The sequence below is a fragment of the Oncorhynchus gorbuscha genome, linkage group LG22 (assembly GCF_021184085.1).
Source record: "Oncorhynchus gorbuscha isolate QuinsamMale2020 ecotype Even-year linkage group LG22, OgorEven_v1.0, whole genome shotgun sequence".
NCBI lineage: Eukaryota > Metazoa > Chordata > Actinopteri > Salmoniformes > Salmonidae > Oncorhynchus > Oncorhynchus gorbuscha.
The window spans coordinates 1,899,138-1,923,150 of NC_060194.1; the positions used below are offsets into that span (position 1 = coordinate 1,899,138).

The 24,013-nt window shown below is 42.8% G+C and overlaps 1 protein-coding gene across 1 annotated transcript; it reads left to right on the forward strand.

Moving 5' to 3' along the window:
- Positions 1–10,999: 10,999 nt before the first annotated feature.
- On the forward strand, positions 11,000–19,933 carry cavin4a (caveolae associated protein 4a). The gene is made up of 2 exons (XM_046322532.1): positions 11,000–11,641; positions 17,828–19,933. Exons 1-2 carry the CDS (start codon positions 11,234–11,236, stop codon positions 18,497–18,499), a joined length of 1,080 nt encoding a protein of 359 aa, XP_046178488.1. The 5' UTR covers positions 11,000–11,233; the 3' UTR covers positions 18,500–19,933.
- Positions 19,934–24,013: the final 4,080 nt, after the last annotated feature.

Consider the following 24,013-nt stretch of genomic DNA (forward strand, 5'->3'; position numbering starts at 1 on the left):
ATCAAGTCTCCAGTCTGTTCTCGTCATTACGAGTAGAATTATGCCTTTTGATTGTAAAGTTACTTTACTGGATTAAAGACTCTGTTTTCGCCAAGTCGCTTTTGGGTCCTCATTCACCTGCATAACATAACTAACCTGAGCAACAGTATACAAGGCATATTGACATTTGAGAGAGACATACAGCGAGGCATACAGTAATCACAGGTGTTGAATTGGGAAAGCTAGCTAAAACAGTGGGTGAGACAACAGCTAATCAGCTAGCATAACAACAGCAGGTAAAATGGCATTGACTAGGCAACGGGGCCGACAGATAAAACAAACAAGCAGAATGGAGTACCGTGATTAATGAACAATCCAGCGTGCATCAGCTATGTAGCCAAGTGATCAGAGTCCAGGGGCAGCGGTTTGATGGGGCAGGGGGACTGGACTGGCGAGTGTTATCCAAGTTTTAAAAAACTAACAATGACTAAATAGCTTGTAGCTAGTTAGCTGGTTAGCTTCTGGAGGTTCTTGAGTGTGTTCTAAAAATTAAAAATAATAGCGATTCCGTATCACATTGGGTGAGGCAGGTTTCCGGAAGGTATAAACAAATTGTAAAAATCGGGAAGAGATAGAAAGTACATATGGGCCACTGCGATGCAGACGGTTAGCAGGCCTGTGCTAACAAGCTAACAGAATAACAGGCCGGGGTAAACAAGGTAGTAGTTAGCGGACCTGGGCTAAACAAGCTAGTAGTTAGCATGCCGAATTAGCAAGCAAGGAGATAGCGAGGGCTAGAGAGTTAGCCTTTGGAGGACGTCGCGATGGGGTGAGTCTGTTTATTCCTCTTCATGCAGTGACATCGATAGACCGGTCGTGGATCCGGGTATAGAAGCCCAGGAGTATGCTAGGAACACAGGAGCTCTGGCCGAGCTAGCTTCAAGCTATGTGGGTGGAAACGCTAGCCAGGAGTAATCAACCATGGTTGCGGTTTAGCTCGATAGCTAGTTGTGAAGATCCAGCTGAAAAAATGTTCCGTTTGCGGAGGGAATCCGGGGATTAAAAAAAAATAGGTCTGTTATGCTCTGGTTAGCGTCGCGTTGTTCGAACTGGCGAGAGCTTTCCGAGCTAAAGGTTAGCTGATGACCGGTTAGCTGAAGACCGCCAGCATAGCTGGTGGTTAGCTGGCTAGCTTCAGTTGAGGGGTTCTGGTTCCGAAGTAATTATAAATACTTTAGAAAAAGTAGCTACATTGGGTGAGGCGGATTGCAGGAGAGTATTTGGAAGCTTAGGTTTAGCAAAATGTTTTTAAAGATATGCGAAGAAAAATATCTAAAATGAAAAAGAGACGATATTTACAGATATTTACAGAGAGACGTTACCACAGGACGACTTACTGCTACGCCATCTTGGATCTAAGTAACAATTTCACTCTACCGTTTACACCTAATAAGCTAGAAATGAACCAAAAACATTGTTTAGAAAGTTGCTTTTAGTTGGCTTATTTGCTTAGATTGACAAACACTAAATTAATGTTTAAACTGATCGATTTATTGGTATTAAAATGCACCAGTTATGCTATTTTGGATACCCAAGCTGATGATATCATTCAGCCTGTCGTTCAACTTTCAAAGCAGAATTACTTTCCCATTTGTATCTTAACTGAAGTGTATGATATACCATTTTCTAGCCCTGAGTCTCTACTTTTATCCAAAGTAAAAAACACATTTTCAAATTTTGCTACGTAAGACCGAATCAAGGTGGTCGATCACATACACACAAAACGTATATCCTACACAACACACACACTTGCATATGTAGACTCACCTCTCAAGCAGAGCAAACATACACCAGGAGATAAGTGTGTGTTTACCGGGGTGGAAGAATATCATCTGGTTCTCGTCATCAGGAATAGTGTTGACACAACAATTGTTTGTTTAGATCACACTGGGATGCATCACTGTCATCAACACCTCCCACTGGTCCAGTAACGTTACCAACACAACACACATTGGAGTTTGATGACCTAGCCAGAACTCCACTGAGGAAGGTGGAGGGATATGTATACTGAGTGTACAAAACATTAAGAACACGTTCTCTTTCCATGACATAGACTGACCAGGTGAATCCAGGTGAAATCTATGATCCCTTATTGTTGTCACTTGTTAAATCCACTTCAATCAGTGTGGATGAATGGGATGAAACAGGTTAAAGAAGGAGTTTTAAGCCTTGAGACATGGATTGAGTATTTGTGCCATTCAGAGGGTGAATGGGCAAGACAAAAGATTTAAGTGCCTGTGGACGAGGTATGGTAGTAGGTGCCAGACACACCGGTTTGTGTCAAGAACTGCGATTGTGTATCAAGAATGATCCACCATGCAATGGACATCCAGCCAACTTGACACAACTATGGGAAGTATTGAAGTCAACATGCATCTCTGTGGAACGTTTTCCACACCTTTTGAGGTGTCTGTTGAGGCTGTTCTGAGGGAAAAAGGGGGTCCAACGCAATATTACTATTAGTGTCAGTGTTCTTAATGTTTTGTACACTCAGTGAATGTGCTGAGTTGTGTAAGGCACAAGATAAGTTAGGGAACACCCATGACTCCAAAAGGCTGAGAAGAGAGTTATGTCAAGGTCAAAGGTGACTCACAGGTCCAATCTCGGTGTCCTCAGCCTCGTAGGTGTAGTGGTCCAGACATATGTTCCCTTCACACACCGTCTCCTGAGAACAACTGCAGTGTGAGAGAGGTCAAAGGTGACTCACAGGTCCAATCTCGGTGTCCTCAACCTCGTAGGTGTAGTGGTCCAGACATATGTTCCCTTCACACACCGTCTCCTGAGAACAACTGCAGTGTGAGAGAGGTCAAAGGTGACTCACAGGTCCAATCTCGTTGTCCTCAACCTCGTAGGTGTAGTGGGTAAATATAGGATGTCAGGGAATTGGTTTTAACTTTAGAAAAAGTTTTAACATCTTAGTGTATACAGAAATGCATTGAACTATGGATAATCATTTAGCCAAATAAGTGATCACATACCATGTGGATCTGAGCTGTACCAATCCACGTCAGTCCTCAGTCATTTTGCTCAGTATTGAACAGCCTGCTGTCATTTCCAATCCTCCTATAGGTTTTCACTTCATCCCTTACCTAACCTACACATTCTGTATAGAACCATCCTCTACATAGAAGCGCCTTTCTAACCAAATAAAATAGCAGTTAGTCACAGTCGATAACAAGTCATCCTCTCTACTACGTGACAAATGTCCTAATAACAACGCTTCGATACAGTGCCAAAGCAATTAGAGGAGCTCTCAGTACCACTGGGGTGTTTGACAAAAGGTTACCCGCAGGAAGCTCCCAGAGTGCTTTGAATAGAGGAGGACCAAGGTACTTGGAACAGAGTGGACTCCTGTATCTCCTATCTCTGTCAGCTAAGCAGACAACAACTTCCCTACCACATAGTGAAAGTCGGCCTGCATGAAGAGAGGGACGGAGAGAGAGAAACGGTTAGAGGCCATTCTCTTTTATTGTAACTGCACAAAAACGGCCAGAGTTAAAGTAATCAAATCTGTATTTCAAATAGACTGTGTCTAAAGGTATACAGTTAGAGGTTTACAATATTGTCTATTTAGTTCTGAGTTTAATCTCTCTTGGCCCCCCTCATCTAATCTCAATCAAGGGCCTCTTCCCCAGTGAGGGCCTTCCCTGTCTGTTCTCACTCTGCCTCTCCCTCCTCCTTCATTCCCTCCCAGTCATGCTGGTCTTTCAACTCCTCCTTCTCTACTAACCCTTCCCCACTGGGCACAGACATCAAATCAACATCTATTCCACGTTGGTTTGATTTGGAAACAACGTTGTTTCAACCAGTGTGCACAGTAGGTCGTTAACTTAGCTAGCTAGCTACAATGCTCTTGGTTAAACCAAAGATACTGGTAACTTTTATATGTGGTTAAACATAATTAGCTTCCTAGCTAGCTACTAGCTGACACTAACCTAGATTGCCTAAGCAATAGCCAGCACTAATAACAGAATACCAAATAACTACCTACTTCAATTTCAGTTTTGAAATCATAGTTGGTTGGTTAGGTTCTTCCTGAAAAACTATAGAGCTTTTTATCCTAGCTAGCTAGCTACAATGCTCTTGGTTAAACCAAAGATACTGGTATCATAGTTGATTAGTTGGTTGGTTAGGTTCTTCCTGAAAAACTATAGAGCTTTGTATCCTAGCTAGCTAGCTAGCTACAATGCTCTTGGTTAAACCAAAGATACTGGTATCATAGTTGATTAGTTGGTTGGTTAGGTTCTTCCTGAAAAACTATAGAGCTTTTTATCCTAGCTAGCTAGCTACAATGCTCTTGGTTAAACCAAAGATACTGGTATCATAGTTGATTAGTTGGTTGGTTAGGTTCTTCCTGAAAAACTATAGAGCTTTGTATCCTAGCTAGCTAGCTAGCTACAATGCTCTTGGTTAAACCAAAGATACTGGTATCATAGTTGATTAGTTGGTTGGTTAGGTTCTTCCTGAAAAACTATAGAGCTTTTTATCCTTGGCCATCGTCCCTACTTCACTACCACCGTTAAAATCTGGTTTCCACTAGATAACATCCACATCCAGTCAAAAATCGGTTGTAATCATAAAAATGAAAACATGATTTAAGGTTAGGGTTAGGCATAAGGTAAGCAGTGTGGTTAAGGTTAGGGTGAGGTTTAAAATTTAATCAGATAAATGGTAGAAATAGACAGGGGTTTAGACATAATAATTATGACTTTGTGGCTGTGTTAACTACTGACGACCATATTCATTGGCTCGAATTTTCACCTTTAATAAAATTATAGTTGTAGATTGAAGTTTGCGAGATTAAGATTTTTTTGGTGTGTGAGGAGAAATCTATGTGGAGATGTGGTGTATTTGTGAGAACTTCTGAGTCTTGACATGTAATATCTATAGCTATCTATAGCATATTGGACTGTTGGCTGATCCATCGGCCAGTTTCTTGGACATCTATACCCATTTTGCCAATTGGACTTGGACCCCTCGTGCGGTGACATCGACGTCAAAAACATACTTTCCCCCATCGCGACGTCCCTCTAAGGCCCTTATGTTAGCTTGCTAGAACCAGCCTGCTAACTGCTAGCTTGCTATCCCTGGCCTGCTAGCTGTCTGAATCGCCGTGTCCCCAGCCAGCCAAACCACTCACTGGACCCATATGTTCACTTGGCTACGCATGCCTCTCTCTAATATCAAGATGCCTTGTCCATTACTGTCCTGGTTAGTGATTATTGTCTTATTTCACTGTAGAGCCTCTAGCCCTGCTCAATATGCCTTAACCAACCATGTTGTTCCACCTCCCACATATGCGATGACATCACCTGGTTTAAACGTTTCTAGACACTATATCTCTCTTCATTACTCAATGCCTAGGTTTATCTCCAATGTACTCTGTTCCTACCATACCTTTGTCTGTACATTAAGCCTTGAATCTATGCTATCGTGCCCAGAAACCTGCTCCATTTACTCTCTGTTCTTAACGTACTAGACGGCCAGTTCTTATAGTCTTTAGCCGTACCCTTATCCTACTTCTCCTCTGTTCCTCTTGTGATGTAGAGGTTAATCCAGGACCTGCAGTGCCTAGCTCCAATCCTACTCCAGAGGTGCTCTCATTTGTTGACTTCTGTAACCGTAAAAGCCTTGGTTTCATGCATGTTAACATTAGAAGCCTACTCCCTAAGTTTGCTTTATTCACTGCTTTAGCACATTCTGCCAACCCGGATGTCTTAGCCGTATTTGAATCATGGTTTAGGGAAACCACCAAAAACTCTGAAATTTCCATCCCTAACATTTTCCGCCAAGATAGAACTGCCAAAGGCGGTGTTGCAGTCTACTGGAGAGATAGCCTGCAGAGTTCTGTCTTACTATCCAGGTCCGTACCAAAACAGTTTGAGCTTCTACTTCTAAAAATGCACCTTTCCAGAAACAAGTCTCTCACCATCGCCGCTTGCTATAGATCACCCTCTGCCCTCAGCTGTGCCCTGGACACCATATGTGAATTGATTGCCCCCATCTATCTTCTGAACTCGTGCTGCTAGGTGATATAAACTGGGAATTGCTTAACACACCGGCCATCCTACAATCCAAGCTTGATGCCCTCTATCTCACACAAATTATCAATGAACCTACCTATGCAACTTTTCAGTGAAGTTAGGAACAAATATACACAGGCAGTTAGGAAAGCTAAGGCTAGCTTTTTCAAACAGAAATTTGTATCCTGTAGTACAAACTCAAAAATATTCTGGGACACAGTAAAGTCCATGGAGAATAAGAGCACCTCCTCCCAACTGCACTGAGGCTAGGAAACACTGTCACTACCAATAAATCCACAATAATTGAGAATTTCAATAAGCATTTTTCTACGGCTGGCCATGCTTTCCACCTGGCTAACCCTACCCTGGTCAACAGCCCTGCGCTCCCCACAGTAACTCGCCCAAACCACCCCAGCTTCTCCTTCACCCAAATCCAGATAGCTGATGTTCTGAAAGAGCTGCAAAATCTGGACCCCTATAAATCAGCCGGGCTAGACAATCTGGACCCTCTCTTTCTAAAATTATCTGCCAAAATGATTGCAACCCCTATTACTAGCCTGTTCAACCTCTCTTTCGTATTGTCTGAGATTCCCATAGATTGGAAAGCTGCCGCAGTCATCCCCCTCTTCAAAGGGGGAGACACTCTAGACCCAAACTGCTACAGACCTATATCTATTCTACCCTGCCTTTTTAGGTCTTTGAAAGCAGAGTTAACAAACAGATTACTGACCATTTTGAATCTCACCGTACCGTCTTCACTATGCAATCTGGTTTCAGAGCTGGTCATGGGTGCGCCTCAGCCACGCTCAAGGTCCTAAACGATATCATAACCGCCATCGATAAGAGACATTACTGTGCAGCTGTATTCATTGACCAGGCCAAGGCTTTCAACTCTGTCAATCACAATATTCTTATTGGCAAACTCAACAGCCTTGGTTTCTCAAATGATTGCCTCGTTTGGTTCACCAACTACTTCTCCGATACAGTTCAGTGTGTTAAATCGGAGGGCCTGTTGTCCGGTCCTATGGCAGTCTCTATGGGGGTGCCACAGGGTTCAATTCTCGGGCCGACTCTCTTCTCTGTATACATCAATGATGTCGCTCTTGCTGCTGGTGATTCTCTGATCCACCTCTACGCAGACGACACCATTCTGTATACTTCTGGCCATTCGTTGGACACTGTGTTAACTAACCACCAGATGAGCTTCAGTGCCATACAACACTTCTTCCGTGGCCTCCAACTGCTCTTACATGCTAGTAAAACTAAATGCATTATCTTCAACCAATTGCTGCCTGCACCCGCCCGCTCGCCTAGCATCACTACTCTGGACGGTTCTGACTTAGAATTGGTGGACAACTACAAATACCTAGGTGTCTGGTTAGACTGTAAACTCTCCTTCCAGACTCACATTAAGCATCTCCAATCCCAAGATTTAATCTAGAATCAGCTTCCTATTTCACAACAAAGCCTCCTTCACTCATGCTGCCAAACATACCCTCGTAAAACTGACCATCCTACCGATCCTCGACTTCGGCGATGTCATTTACAAAATAGCCTCCAACACTACTCAACAAATTGGATGCAGTCTATCACAGTGCCATCCGTTTTGTCACCAAAGCCCCATATACTACCCACCACTGCGACCTATATGCTCTTGTTGGCTGGCCCTCACTACATATTAGTTGACAAACCCACTAGCTCCAGATCATCTATAAGTTCTTGCTAGGTAAAGCCCCTCCTTATCTCAGCTCACTGATCACCATAGCAACACCCACCTGTAGCACATGCTCCAGCAGGTATATTTCACTGATCATCCCCAAAGCCAACACTTCCTTTGGCCTGCCTTTCCTTCCAGTTCTCTGCTCCCAATGACTGGAACAAATTGCAAAAATGACTGAAGCTGGAGTCTTCTATCTCTACCTTTAAGCATCAGCGGTATGAGCAGCTGTACCTGTACACAGCCAATCTGTAAATAGCACACTCAACTACCTCATCCCCATATTGTTATTTATCCTCTTGCTCTTTTGCACCCCAGTATCTCTACTTGCACATCATCATCTGCACATCACTCCAGTGTTAATGCTAAGTTGTAATTATTTAGCCTCTATGGCCTATTTATTGCTTTACCTCCCTACTCTTGCTACATTTGCACACACTGTACATAGATTTTTCTATCGTGTTATTGACTGTACGTTTGTTTATGTGTAACTCTGTGTTGTTTTTGTCGCACTGCTTTGCTTTATCTTGGCCAGGTCGCAGTTGTAAATGAGAACTTGTTCGCAACTGGCCTCACCTGGTGAAATAAAAAAATGTATAAAAACATTCCCTAACAGAAAAACAATGTGCAGTTAGCACCAAACACCTCCTCTGGCCGCCTCTCCTTCCAGTTCTCTGCTGCCAATGACTGGAACGAACTGCAAAAACCTCTGAAGCTGGAGACTCTTACCTCCCTCAATAGCTTTAAGCACCAGCTGTCAGAGCAGCTCACAGATCACTGCACCTGTACATAGCTCATCTGTAAATAGCTCATCCAATCTACCTCATCCCCATACTGTATTTATTTATTTATCTTGCTCCTTTGCACCCCAGTATCTCAACTTGCACATTCATCTTCTGGACATCCTACCATTCCAGTGTTTAATTGCTATATTGTAATTAATGTCCCACCATAGCCTATTTAAATAAAGGTGAAATAAAATGTTTAAAAAATAAGTATCCCTGCGAAACAAAACAAAAATCTCTGCTCTCAAATTAATATTTTGCATGCTTCAATGATGTTCTGTTTTCTCGAAGTCACACATGAAACTCAGTTTTAATTTGCAACCCCACCTCCCACGCTGCCTGGGCACTCGTGAGACCCATCCTATGCGCTGTCGTCTCACGGCTTGCCTTCTCAAGGATCTTGCTCGATAGCGCCATCTTCGGGCGCAGTGGACTTTGGAGGCTGATTTGATGCCATATAAAAGGGGCCATGATGCATTTTTTTTACAATGTCACTGGGGTTAATGAGTATATGTGTATGCATGGTAGCATATGAGTGAGATTGAGAGCACATGTGTTTAATGTGTTGAGGAAATGTGCTGTGCAATTGGTGTGAATGCATTTGGAGTTTGTGCATGGGTGTTTGTTTGTGTGTGTTTGTGCATGTGTATGATAGAATGGAAGCATTGACAGAGATGAATGAGATGACCTTCTCTCTACCCATGTGACTGCCCACCAGAGACTCTTCTTCCCTGTTTGCACACATACACAATAGACTAAGGTTGATCTCCTGTTGTTCTGGTCAATACAGATACAGGCTACAAATCAGTGTGCTACCCCCACAGAGGTGCAAAAGAACTCTGGGTGTCATCTTTTAGTTTTGCAAAGGAAAATAAAAGTTCAGATAGTGCATCCCAGTTTTTCTCTGTTTGGGACTGTTTTCTTACATTTCGTGCATACTGAACATGACCCGGGTGCTGAACACAACCCAGAAGGGATGTTTTGTGTACAAGGATGAACATGGCCTCCAGCGATGTCATCAGAAACCCCCCCCCCCCCACCATCCATCTGTAGTTCCGACCACAGCAGGAGGGGGATTGGATCATTAATTGGCACTCAAATCTAATTAAAAACTACTCGTTTGCAGAAGCCCAGAATGGGAGCAGAGGTCAGAGCCTCTCCTCGTGAAAATAAACATACATTTCGGAAGGGTGGTGGAGGGGTACTCTAATATGGAAGGGGAGATTGAGGGGGTGGTAGGCTCACTGGCTCAGCCCCTATGCTGCCGTGTAATTATAGACAGTGGAGACGCTGTGGTGGGGGTGAGGATTTTCAAGAGCAGAAGCAGCTGCTGGCATCAGTTGAGGCGATTCAGCAGCCCCCCCGGCACACTCCCCAAGGGGATGAGAGTAAATGGGACCAGACCCTGATTGGGAAAGGGAGGTTGATCCTCAAGGCAGTCTCAGCCCACTGGTTTCGGGAGGTAGCAAGGCCGTGACTATCGGACCTCTTAATATTCCGAGAAGAAATCAATGGAAGCTGGACCTCCATGGAAACGGGGACGACATATAATGAAGCATAGGAAGAGTTGGGATAGTAAGGAGATCAGGTGGTGCAGCGGCAGGACAAAAGTGCGACTGTTTATTATCGTCAGGGCTTTGCTGCCACAGGAATTTAGATGGAATTATAGAACAATGCACCAGAAAGTAGAGGAAATGTTGTCATATACAGAAACTCTCATTTGGTGGTATTGTAATGCTTAAAGGAGTCCCCATTCACCAAGTTTTCCCATTTGCTAAGTCATTTGCCAAGTATAGGATAAGGTTGTTCATTGTGATTTGTGTTCATTGCAATATTGAAAACAAATCATCTAGATTAAATAAGTGATTTGCAACAACACACAATATGGATTTCGGCACATGAACAAATCAATAAGGGAACAGTAAGTAACACTCAAGTACTTCACTTCAGCAGCTGCTCATTGCTCATAATTCCAATATGGCGCCACTTTGACACTCACTGCAGTACAATGTTGCTGGTAGACAATATAAATGGCTCCTGATCTCACTGCCACTCAATGTGTGGACTTTGCTGCCCCGGGGAACTCAAAAAGGGCAGCTCTACTATGTTTACTCCTCTCAAAATTCCTGGGATGGGTACTCAAGGCAGATGACCAAAGCGTTGTCTTTCCATGTCACGACAAATGAGTCAGAATTTGACATACAGCTGCATCGTCAAGCGATGCCTAGATAGATCCTTTCAACCACTTGTTGAATGTAAAATTATAAATTAATCGGGGAGTATCCGAGTGGGCTAGAGGGGGATTTCCATCCATCCCCCTGCTTTGCATCTTCCCAAAATGTCAGTGTCACCTTACCAAAATAGTATTTATATCTATGTGGTGCGAACTGGCTACGCCACACCCCTTTCAGTCTATCTCCTGCCCCCTGGGCGCTTGTTTTGTAGGTCTTGATCCTGCAGCCTATTCTAAAAAGGTAGGAGAAGTCTGCTTCCTCTTTTGCACCAGACCTGAGTTGGGTCACTGTGGTAGGTAGTCACGTCTCTGGTCTCTTAGTCGGTGGTACCTCAATGGTCTTGGAGCTATCCAAATAAACCCACGTCTAACCAGATATCCTCAAGTTCTTCACCCAACATCCAAGTTTCCCTATCGCCGTTCGAGGAACGCTTCCATGGATCAGTCAAAGTACCGCATGGCCGGCGTGCAGGACAAGCTGGAGGTGCTGGGGGTGGAGGACGATGCGGGCAATCCCATCAGCGCCCTGACCATCCTGTCGCTGCTGGAGCGTGTGGCAGGCATCATCGACAACGTCCAGGCTGGCCAGCAGCGCATGGAGGAGCAGCAGCTGGACCTGGAGACCAACATCAAGACCATCCAGGGTGATGTCCTGAAGCTAGCCAAAGACCACACCACCACCAGTGGCACCGTGGAGAAGCTGCTCCAGAAGACGCGTAAGGTCAGCTCCAATGTCAAGGAGGTGCGCACGCGGGTGGAGAAGCAGAACTTGCGAGTCAAGAAGGTGGAGACCACACAGGAGGAGCTGCTGACCAGAAACAAGTTCCGGGTCATCATTTATCAGGTAAGGGTGTTCACCATTGGGTTGCACTTGGTGGTGAACTGGGCACTCAAAAAAATGCACTGTGAAAATGAGTGTGGGGTGTGCGTTCACTAAATGTTGCTAGTCAAAAAAAGCGGGCCTCAATCTTCAGTGACAAAAGATGTCAGCAACTCCAGTTCCAATAATGATTTGTGGTTTTCTGAAATAACTGAATAAAGAGAGTAATTAGTATGCAATGTAAGCAATACCAGGATGCAATGATGCAATATTACCATGAAGTACTATAATAAGCTGCAATAATGCTAACTGATAACATTCACAATCAGCTGTAGAATGCACCGTTAGGTTACATAAGGAAACCGTAACTGAAAAGCTTCCACAAGGATGTAGGGCAGAGCTAATGATACACAGGCCAAAGGGCCAAGACGGGCCACGTCAAAAAATGATGAGCAACAGCTAGCAATTCTCCATTGTGATTGGCATACAAGTTACAGAACTAATGGGGAAAAGTACATGAGCACATGAACGAAAGAGGATACCATAAAGCCTATAGAAATAAGACCTTGCATGTCCGCGGTTACAGTAAAAGGAATTAACACTGTACACATTCTCTATACAGATACCAATTACAGGGCATGAGGCTTCAATGAGTAATAGAATTATAATTTAACCCTGTGTGCTAAAATAGCAAACAACATGACACAATATGCCATTGAGAAAATAGGATATGGTGCTTACTGTTGTATGAACGCACACGCATACAAACTTATGTTTAGTAATGAAACAACAGGCAAAGGTGCGCCAGGGGGGAGATATGCTAATGCCTACAACAAGTTCGGACAGGTTCTGACCGGAGAATATGCAAATGCACTCATGCAAGAGCAGGAGAGTATTGTACACAATGGGCGTACCAGAAGTTGCAACAAAACTATGCTCAGCGGTCTAATATACCTCCACGATGCTCTATAAACAATTGATACTATGTGTGTGTAAAGTATTAATGATACTACATCAGAGAACTATCTTCTGAGCAAGTCCATTTATTGGCCAGTGGTGCAAGTCAGTGAAGATATACCGTACTAGGTCAGTTTTAAGTCGCTGGATATTAGATACAGTTCAAGCGAATTATCTTTTTTTGTGGTAGATATTAGAGCAATTTCAAGACAGTAACAAATTAAAGCGCTGACTCTGATAAGTACGAGTTAGATGCATTGAGAAATGGGTACCATTTAAGGGCCTTCGAGTACTACTGCCAGGTAGCCTAGCAGTTAAGAGCACAGGGACAGTAAGGAAAAAAAACATGCCCCACTCTAAGACATTGGTATGAGTGAAGTTATAGTATATGACTTTGATGAAAATAGATACTAGGTAGCCTAAAAGAGACTTCAAACTTTCTGTATTAATAGGACATATAGCTCCCGTTAAAGGTACTTCCGGGGGCAGTGAAAGCTCTGTGTGCATTCCACTGAAAGAAACAGCTGCTGTGTGGCCGTGACAGAGAGTTCTATTCTGGGAGCATGGTATGCTCCCCGCTGCCAATGGGGACACGATAAACTGCCTTCTTATGTGGCAGCAGACTGAAGAATGAGGGTCTGCCAATCACGTGACCCTGCTTTGGGGCAACCTCTTACTAGGCTAACGAGAAAGCGATATCAGCAGTCAGTGGGTGTCACATGTATTTATTGTAAAAGAATGAAGACGGTAGTGATTTCCCCTGTAGCGATCAATGTTGGAAAGACCAAACATTTTTAATGCAGGTGACTTTAGCTCTCAGATAAGTCATGGCATTTGAAACACCATTGCTTTAAATCCCCCTGAAGTTGATGTCCCCGCCCCCGCGTAAATCTATCATGATGTCCCCGCCCCCTCCCAAAATCTGTCAGTTTAAGCATTGGATGCATCTCAATCCACTGCATGTTGCACTTCTACATCTGTGGTGAAAGGTGACAGAGCCAGAGCTGTGTTTGTCAGTCCAAGAGACATCCCGCAAAACACCAGTCTCAACGTCAACAGTGAAGAGGCGACTCCGGGATGTGAGAGTTGCAAAGAAAAAGCCATATCTCAGACTGGCCAATAAAAACAAATGATTAAGGATGCTGGCAGAGGAACTCTGCCTAGGGCCAGCATCCTGGAGTCTAGAGTGAGTAAAATAACACAGACACTGAGAGGAACTCTGCCTAGAAGGCCAGCATCCTGGAGTCGCCTTCACTTCGTTGAGACTGGACTGCCTCATCCCGGAGTCGCCTCTTCACTGTCTGGTGTTTTGCGGGTAATATTTAATGAAGCTGTCAGTTGAGGACTTGTGAGGTGTCTGTTTCTCAAACTAGACAGTGAAGACTCTTATTTCTATTCTGGTTAGGGCCAGTTTGCGCTGTTCTGTGACACAGCGTTGTACCTGTTCAGTTTCTTGGCAATTTCTGCTGGCCTTCATTTCTCAGAACAAGAATAGACTGAGATTTTGAGCCTGTCGAACCCACAAATGCTGATGCTGATACCAACTAGTCTCCAGTTTTATTGCTTCTTTAATCAGAACAACAGCTGTCAGCTGTGCTAACATAATTTCAAATGGGTTTTGTAATGATCAATTAGCCTTTTAAAATAATGAACTTGGATTAGCTAACACAACGTGCCGTTGGAACAAAGGAGTGATGGTTTCTGATAATGGGCCTCTGTACGCCTATGTAGATGTTCCGTTAAAAATCAAAAAAATAATACGTTTCCAGCTACAATAGTCATTTACAACATTAACAATGTCTACACTGTGTTTCTGATCAAGTTGATGTTATTTTAATGGTCAACTTTCGAAAACAAGGACATTTCTAAGTGACTCCAAACTTCTGAATGGTAGTGCACATTGTTTTGCTGGAGGATGCTCACAGGCTTCACAAGACTCATTTTCAGGGGCCCCCGTACCAGTTGAAAAAAATGAATGGAAGTATACAGTACCAGTCAAAACACACCTACTTATTCAAGGGTTTTTCTTTATTTTCTACATTGTAGAATCATTGTGAAGACATCAAAACGATGAAATAACACATATGGAATCATGTAGTAACCAAAAAAGTGTTAAACAAATCAAAATATATTGTATATTTGAGATTCTTCAAAGTAGTCACCCTTGATGACAGCTTTGCACACTCATGATTCCATATGTGTTATTTCATATTTTTTTAGGTCTTCACTATTATTATACAATGTAAAAAATAGTTTAAAAAAAAATTACATCCTTGAATGAGCAGGTGTGTACAAACGTTTGACTGGTATATGAAGACTGTTGAGTGCCAAAAATAAGTGGTTAAATACAAGTTTAAAAAATGTTTTTTCTTATATCTCAGATATAGGACAGACACTTTTCGGAGGGGACTATGTGTTGTTCCATCTAGTGAATCTGTTATGCAATGCGTTTGTTATGCAATGCGTTTGTATAGGCTAATATCAGTAAGGTCAAAGAAACATTTTAATGGCAAATCATTATATACGACTGACTAGCTTTTCGTGGAAATATTTGAGGCTAATTGTGAATGGCCATTAGTACCAATTCCTGTCAGTCTCTGTAGTCAACATTAAAACGTGGCTTCTGAAGATGATAGTTATACTACACTTTACAATAAGTGTTTAGTGAATCTCATCTTTCCTCTGTGATGATCCCTAGGAGGGGCTTCATTTCCCTCTTGCCTGAATAGGACAGTCTGAGTGTAGGATTTCCAGATGACTGATTTACTGTCGGGTTATTCTGAGGGCCTGGCTAGCAGGGCAGAGATCTCCTAATATAGTGCTTTTGCCTCTGACACAGCAATGGCTGCAATGGCCATTTAACTTCAGTTAGGAAGCAAGCGATGTTTGTTATAGAGACAGTCATTGCCAGTGGCAAAGCATAGCAAGACTGACAAATGTGACACAACAGCTCAGATGACAGTCATTGGTCACAACCACATTGGGCTTGTGCTTCTGTCAACGGAGGGTGTGCGTTCGACGCTACTTTATTCATGTTGAAATCTGACCTTATTGGTGCCAGTATGGGCCAGTAATAGGACACAGATAAATGGCTGTAGATTTTGTGAGGGTGGCATTGTTTTGAGGATAGATATTGGGCTTGTACAGCCAAACTTTCCAAGCTAGAATTAACAAACACAAGGTAACAACATATTTGTCAAAGTCATGTATATCCTGTATAGCGGCAAGGTCTTTGTTGTCGCAGTCAAGCTGTCGTTATCCCTTGTTTTTGGGGTTATACATAAGCACGGACATCATCAATCTTATACAGACACTGAATGACCAGCTACTGCTACTGGGTTGACAGAGAGAATTTACAACATATTGTGCAGTCTCCTACTCTGTACCACGAGCCCGATCCGTCCATGTATCGTTATGTAACCATGACAACACAGGCACCAATAAGATCAGATTTCAACATGAATGAAGTAGAGTCGAACGCACCACACCATCCGTTGACAGAAGCACAAGCCCAATGTGGTTGTGACCAGCGACTGTCATCTTATGGGTGGAGTCAGAAGCACAAGCCCACCACATCTTATGGGTGGAGTCATCCGTTGACAGAAGCACAAGCCCAATGTGGTTGTGACCAATGACTGTCATCTTATGGGTGGAGTCGAACGCACCACACCATCCGTTGACAGAAGCACAAGCCCAATGTGGTTGTGACCAATGACTGTCATCTTATGGGTGGAGTCGAACGCACCACACCATCCGTTGACAGAAGCACAAGCCCAATGTGGTTGTGACCAATGACTGTCATCTTATGGGTGGAGTCGAACGCACCACACCATGGGTGGTTGTGACCAATGACTGTCATCTTATGGGTGGAGTCGAACGCACCACACCATGGGTGGTTGTGACCAATGACTGTCATCTTATGGGTGGAGTCGAACGCACCACACCATGGGTGGTTGTGACCAATGACTGTCATCTTATGGGTGGAGTCGAACGCACCACACCATGGGTGGTTGTGACCAATGACTGTCATCTTATGGGTGGTTGTGACCAATGACTGTCATCTTATGGGTGGTTGTGACCAATGACTGTCATCTTATGGGTGGTTGTGACCAATGACTGTCATCTTATGGGTGGTTGTGACCAATGACTGTCATCTTATGGGTGGTTGTGACCAATGACTGTCATCTTATGGGTGGTTGTGACCAATGACTGTCATCTTATGGGTGGTTGTGACCAATGACTGTCATCTTATGGGTGGTTGCCATGTCGGTCGGCCAATAATCTATTATTATTGGCGGGCAACATCAGGTATGAAAATGAAACATTCCCCGGTGGTGTAATTGTTGTGTCAATCACAGAGTCTGGGCGTGTTCAGACGACTCGCCCTCTTGATTCGTGAGAGTGATTGTTGGAGGTGGCTGAATCTTTATTAGAATTCATTGGGTCTCAGACTCAAAGCCACCTGCAGAACCCAGCAGGTTGCCCAGTCATCAGAAGGGAGGTCACTACCACTTTTTAGGAATGCATGATAGAGAGGGAGATTCAGCACTTAGTGCTAGTAATGTACGTTTTAACACTAAAAGGGTCATTAAAGGCACATCTTTCGATGCTATTCTTGGGTTTATCATTGATCACGTTTCTCATGTTTTGGGCCAAGTTGTCTGAGTTATTTGCTGAGAACACCCACTCAGAGAAGTTCAGGTTATCTTTGAGAAACTGATCTTTCCACCAACCTCTGTGATCCCTGTGAGAAACATTGGCCACGGTATTGAGTGGTTACTGTTGCTACCTCAAAGACGTAGCAAACTGTTACAAAACCAAACGTCTGAGAGAGACGGGAGAGAAGAGAAAGCTTGTATAATTTCTCCATAATTGCCCAAAAAGTGAAGGTCAAGCAGACCTGGTTTCAAATTGTATGTTTTTCTTTTCAAAGACTTTGAGCTTTTGATTGAGAGTTTCTGGAGGCCACATGGTTGGCATTTTTGGGACTATTCCATTGCACCAGAAAAACGTAATCAAGCTTTTGATTGAGAGTTTCTGGAGGCCACATGGTTGGCATTTTTGGGACTATTCCATTGCACCAGAAAAACGTAATCAAGTTTTTTTTAAATACTAATACTATTTGAACCAAAGTCTGCACTCAACCATTGGCTATATAATATTATTGTATATTATTGTATGTATTATATTATAACTTAAGAAGCCAACCCATATTATTGTACTTTATTCATTTGTTCATTTGCCTTTCTTTAGGGGGAACATGAGATCCCTTCGGTGGCCGTGACAAAGACCCCAAAAGGAGCTGTTGGTATGGAGGGGTTGGTGATCGAACCAGACACCTACGATGTCCCAGGGGACATCTCCTCAGATGAGGAATACATGACAGTGGACGAGACTGAAGGAGGATCCAGAACTGCCCGCTTGAAGGCGTCAGGCATGAAGGGCATTGAAAGCATCAAGCAGGCCTTCTCCAAGGAGACCATGACCAAGACCAAGGACAACTTGGGCACCAAGTTCCACAACATGGGCGAGAAAATGGTGCCCCCCGAAAGACGGGAGAAGATGCACCAGGCCAGCGAGCGCATCAAGCACTCTGGCGAGAGGCTGAAGGAGAACATCGCCAAGAAGGCCCCCACCAAGGAGTCCTTCCGCATCAAGCTGAAGAAGGAGAGGACCGTGGCCGAGGGCCAGGAGGGAGCTGAGGCTGACGGGGAGGTCGATGAGGCGGTGACCCCAGTCAAGGGAAGAAAAAGCCCGGAAGTCAGTAAAACCCCAGTAGTAACCTACACGGAGGTTGTAACGGAGAGGGAAACCAAGAGGGAGGGTCCCGTGGAGGAGCCGGCCGCCATCCGGATAGGGGAGGTAGGGAAATTCACTGTGGAGGCAGTGGAAGAGGGCAAGGAGGACGAATACGACAGGAAGTAGATCTCCAGCATGTTGCCGCAACACAACGAGAAGTCACCAACATAGGAAGTGAAGCCGGGTAGGAAGAAGCTTGCGGTGTCTTGCAAGAGAGATGGTCTGTGACGAATCAACATCGACGACAGACAATTTACATTATCAATCCGTTTAAAAATCAAAGAGATACTTCTGTTGAATAGACAGTAACAGCCAAAAGTTTGGACACAACTATTCATTCAAAGGTTTTTCTTTACCTTTACCATTTTCTACATTGTAGAATAATAGTGAAGACATCGAAACGATGAAATAAATAACATATATGAATCATGTGAAAGTGGTTGATAGAATGCCCGGAGTGTGCAAAGCTGTCATCAAGGAAAAGGGTGGCTACTTTGAAGAATCTAAAATATATAATATATTTTGATTTGTTTAACACTTTTTTGGTTACTACATGATTCAATATGTGTTATTCCATAGTTTTGATGTCTTCACTATTATTCTACAATGTAGAAAATGGTAAAAATAAAGAAAAACCCTTGAATGAATAGGTGTGTCCACACTTTTGACTGGTACTGTGTATACTGACCAGTCGACAGAGGAGTGGAAAGAGTTCTGTGACTGACCTGATAATCTATAAAGATTGTGTTTCTGGGGTGTCAGATGTTGGTAGGCTAGTGACCCACTGTCACGTGTCATTGAAATGGGCTGTTATTATTTTCAACTTGGGAATGATTTTTAACGATATGGGTTGTAAAAATGTACGTGGACACATTCACACAAGAACACAGAGAAATGTGTCAAACGTAACATTTTCATGGAAAGACATATTGGGATGAATTCAGGTCAGGGGTTGTTTGGGGCAACAGTACATAAGTATTGGGCACATTGGTAACTACTGTATATTAACTGCTATGTTGCTTTTGGCGTTAAAGTTAAGTACAAAAACACATTGTTCCCAGATGTTTGGTTGCTAATCGATTTCTTTGACTAGTCAAGAAAAAACGCTCGCAAGTTAGAAATGAATTTCCACTAAGTGTTTGGAAGGGGAAAGAGTTTAACTGAAAGGAGAAAAGAGAGATTGCAAAGTACCTTTGAGGTGATTCTGAAGGTTGAGGAAGTTTGCGTATGATATTGATCTTAAATCCGAATGTAAAATGTTGTACATAGCATAACCGTAATAATGATATTGGTCAACACAGATCTCAGCTGGCCTCTGAAGAGTTTGAAAAAGTCAAACTATACAGATATAAAACTACTGTATATAGATATGAATGACAGATTGAGTTCTGTGTGTTTCAAAATCCAACAAGGATTGACCATTTGGTTACAATGGGTTCTATGGTTACAGACAACATGCAGTAGGTAACAATGGGTTCTATGGTTACAGACAACATGCAGTAGGTAACAATGGGTTCTATGGTTACAGACAACATGCAGTAGGTAACAATGGGTTCTATGGTTACAGACAACATGCAGTAGGTAACAATGGGTTCTATGGTTACAGACAAGATGGTAACAATGGGTTCTATGGTTACAGACAACATGCAGTAGGTAACAATGGGTTCTATGGTTACAGACAACATGCAGTAGGTAACAATGGGTTCTATGGTTACAGACAAGATGGTAACAATGGGTTCTGTGGTTACAGACAACATGCAGTAGGTAACAATGGGTTCTATGGTTACAGACAAGATGCTGTAGGTAACAATGGGTTCTGTGGTTACAGACAAGATGCAGTAGGTAACAATGGGTTCTATGGTTACAGACAAGATGCAGTAGGTAACTTTTAATTTAGCCATTAACAAGCAGACGCATCGTAATAACAGTTGAAGATTATGTTGAATCAAAATGTATCCATATGGTGGAAAAGCACACAAACTATTTAGCCTGGAATAAAAATGCTTTTCTATTACAAGAGGTCATGCAAAGCTTGAGAGGTAAATGTCATCTTTCAACTGAACTATGCGCTGTGAATTTAATTTGGTCTGAGGATAACTAGATCGTAGTGTGTATGATTGTGTAGTGTACTAGCGTTAAGAAAATTAAAATATATATTTGAGGAAACCATTAAGTAATGTAAATGGCTTTAGGGGTACCTGTAACATTTATGGAGGTTTTGAGCACTGATGTAATTCTGTGCAACACTAAGAGGACTTCGACAGAAAAGGTAACATGTGTATAAAGATTACAAAGCAACCTAATATTTCAAAGTAGTTTCAAAGTCATTTCTTTCTGAATACAGTTTACAGCATGTTTATGCCCTTCTTTTGATCACCTAGAGGTGCTTTCATGTGTTATGCTAATAATGGCATCAACTATACAAATGTACATTCTGCTGTGCTTACATATCTGTGAGTCTAACTTGTAGACAGTAATTCATGTTCAACCACAAAGAAACGTGTCTGTTAATATACTAATGCATTAGGCCTAAGTAATGTGGATTCGACTGATTTGAGCCCAAAGTATTCATGTCAATGAGTAATGAGAAGTACAATAGGTAGTGGTGTGTAGTTGAATTGTTTCTTACTAGTTCACAGGAAATGATTGTCAACGAAGTATGTGTGCTACATAATTTACAAAAATGTGTAGTCACTTTTTTATTATCTTTTGCCAGACCCCTTGCCAAATATTTCCTAAAAGTGCCAATGTTTTCTTGAGTTCACCATCCAGGCTTTGTCACTGTTCTTAGCAAATGAACATTGATTCTGGGATTGTATCCTGCAATAAAGGCACATCCTTTTATTCATCTGCTATTGTCAGATAGAAATAGGTTTGATGAAAGTCGAATGGCTATATTGATGGAAAACAACAATTGTCATTGATATGCATTGTGGTATGTGACACGTGCAGCATCGCATATATTCATTATTGTTTTCTTTTTGTATTAATAAAGGCCTAATGCCACCTGTATTAATCAAAACAATATCACTTCACTGTCTTCGTGAAAGGACAGTAGGCTGTTGTTCATAATGTTCAATCTTCACAAACGTCTAGACAGAGTGAACTTCAGTACCTCAGTGACTCTGGCACTTGCTAGAACTTGCAAGCACCCATTACAGCATGTCTCATCTACAGTTCAAATGAAATTACTAACTTGATGTAGACTCGAGCAAAGCTCAATCAGTCAATTCAGTCAGCAATGTCCTGAAGATTCACTTGTACCCTTGCATTGAGCTATACATGAAATACCACTCAAACCAGTCCTCTGTGTGGTGAGAGGTCAAAGTTGCAGTTTGTCAGTGTAAATCTATTGCCCTTAACATAAACTCCTGGCTACGGTGTGCATGTGGTACAGGAATGGCTCAATGCTCAATGCAATCCTTGATGATCCTAACTAGATGGACAGCCTGTATCCGTGGGAAAACTCTTTAGTGAATGTGGATTAATGGCTGATCCATGACCATCGACAATATAACTCCAAATCTGCGTCATCCAATATATACTGTCACCTGAGGTATCTTATACAGACTGTGCTTCCTGTTTTTGCCCATGCACGGCTTTCAAAACCTCCCAAAGGGGCTTCTTACAGATATGACCCTCGGTGGGCTATATCTTCCCTCGGTGTCTGCGTTGCTGAGGTGCACACAGCAAAGAGAGTTGAGAGATTTGAAGTCATCATCAGTGTGCTGTGCTCTCAGTCAGCTGCTCGGTCTTATTTCAGTAAGCTCTTTTTATAGCTCCCGCAAAACTCTGAAAGGTGACACCGCTGGCACTTTCATGCCTGATTATAGAAGCCTTTGCTCACCTGTGCTGCCCATCTCCACGGTTGTCAAAGCAACAGAGAACATCAGCTTAATGATAAAGGTCAGAGCTGTGAAATGAAACGACGTCAATTTGAATTTATTGAAGCACGTGTTGGTTTGAGTCAGTCCTAATCCGGTGGCCTGCCAGACAGTTATTGTTCTATTTCGGCACTGTGAAAAAGCTATCATTTTGATTTGCCACCTAGTTATGAGAGAGAGAGAGAGCGTTCACTCTTAGAGTGATTGCATTCAGTTCCAATGGTTTATTATGCATTAACCTACCACATTTAGAGTCCTCCAACAAGCTACAGAAAATAAATGCTCTTGGATGATTCAAGTATTGAGAAGGAAAATCAATCTCTAGCGATGTGGCATTTATGCTTAAATTAGGTCTTTTCCAATTGCGAAAAAAAGATTGCAGTAATTTTGTAGTGTAACTGCAGTTATTCTGCAATTACTGAGTCCAAAATACCACAATAGACTGCAGTTGGAGTTGCAACACAGAATGCATTTTACTTTTGTGTGCCAAATAATACAATCAACTGCTGATGAAGGACACCCTGTTTCTGTTCTTCACTCAAATGGGAAAGGGTATGCAGTGGTGCAAAAAAAGTATTTAGTCAGCCACCAATTGTGCAAGTTCTCCCACTTAAAAAGATGAGAGAGGCCTGTAATTTTCATCATAGGTACACTTCAACTATGACAGACAAAATGAGAAAAAAAAAAATCCAGAAAATCACATTGTAGGATTTTTTATTAATTTATTTGCAAATTATGGTGGAAAATAAGTATTTGGTCAATAACAAAAGTTTATCTCAATACTTTGTTAAATACCCTTGTTGGCAAAGACAGAGGTCAAAAGTTTTCTGTAAGTCTTCACAAGGTTTTCACACACTGTTGCTGGTATTTTTGCCCATTCCTCCATGCAGATCTCCTCTAGAGCAGTGATGTTTTGGGGCTGTTGCTGGGCAACACGGACTTTCAACTCCCTCCAAAGATTTTCTATGGGGTTGAGATCTGGAGACTGGCTAGGCCACTCCAGGACCTTGAAATGCTTCTTACGAAGCCACTCCTTCGTTGCCCGGGTGGTGTGTTTGGGATCATTGTCACCCAGCCACGTTTCATCGTCAATGCCCTTGCTGATGGAAGGAGGTTTTCACCCAAAATCTCACAATACATGGCCCCATTCATTCATTCCTTTGCAGAAAAACAGCCCCAAAGCATGATGTTTCCACCCCCATGCTTCACAGTAGGTATGGTGTTCTTTGGATGCAACTCAGCATTCTTTGTCCTCCAAACACGACGAGTTGAGTTTTTACCAAAAAGTTATATTATATTACATCTGACCATATGACATTCTCCCAATCTTCTTCTGGATCATCCAAATGCTCTCTAGCAAACTTCAGATGGGCCTGGACATGTATTGGCTTAAGCAGGGGGACACGTCTGGCACTGCAGGATTTGAGTCCCTGGCGGCGTAGTGTGTTACTGATGGTAGGCTTTGTTACTTTGGTCCCAGCTCTCTGCAGGTCATTCACTAGGTTCCCCCATGTGGTTCTGGGATTTTTGATCACTGTTCTTGTGATCATTTTGACCCCACGGGGTGAGATCTTGCGTGGAGCCCCAGATCGAGGGAGATTATCAGTGGTCTTGTATGTCTTCCATTTCCTAATAATTGCTCCCACAGTTGATTTCTTCAAACCAAGCTGCTTACCTATTGCAGATTCAGTCTTCCCAGCCTGGTGCAGGTCTACAATTTTGTTTCTGGTGTCCTTTGACAGCTCTTTGGTCTTGG

Coding starts and splice junctions, on each gene's coding strand:
- cavin4a (XM_046322532.1), top strand. CDS start 11,234: ATGGATCAGTCAAAGTACCGCATGGCCGGCGTGCAGGACAAGCTGGAG. Junction 11,642..17,827: donor TCCGGGTCATCATTTATCAG/GTAAGGGTGTTC, acceptor GCCTTTCTTTAG/GGGGAACATGAGATCCCTTC.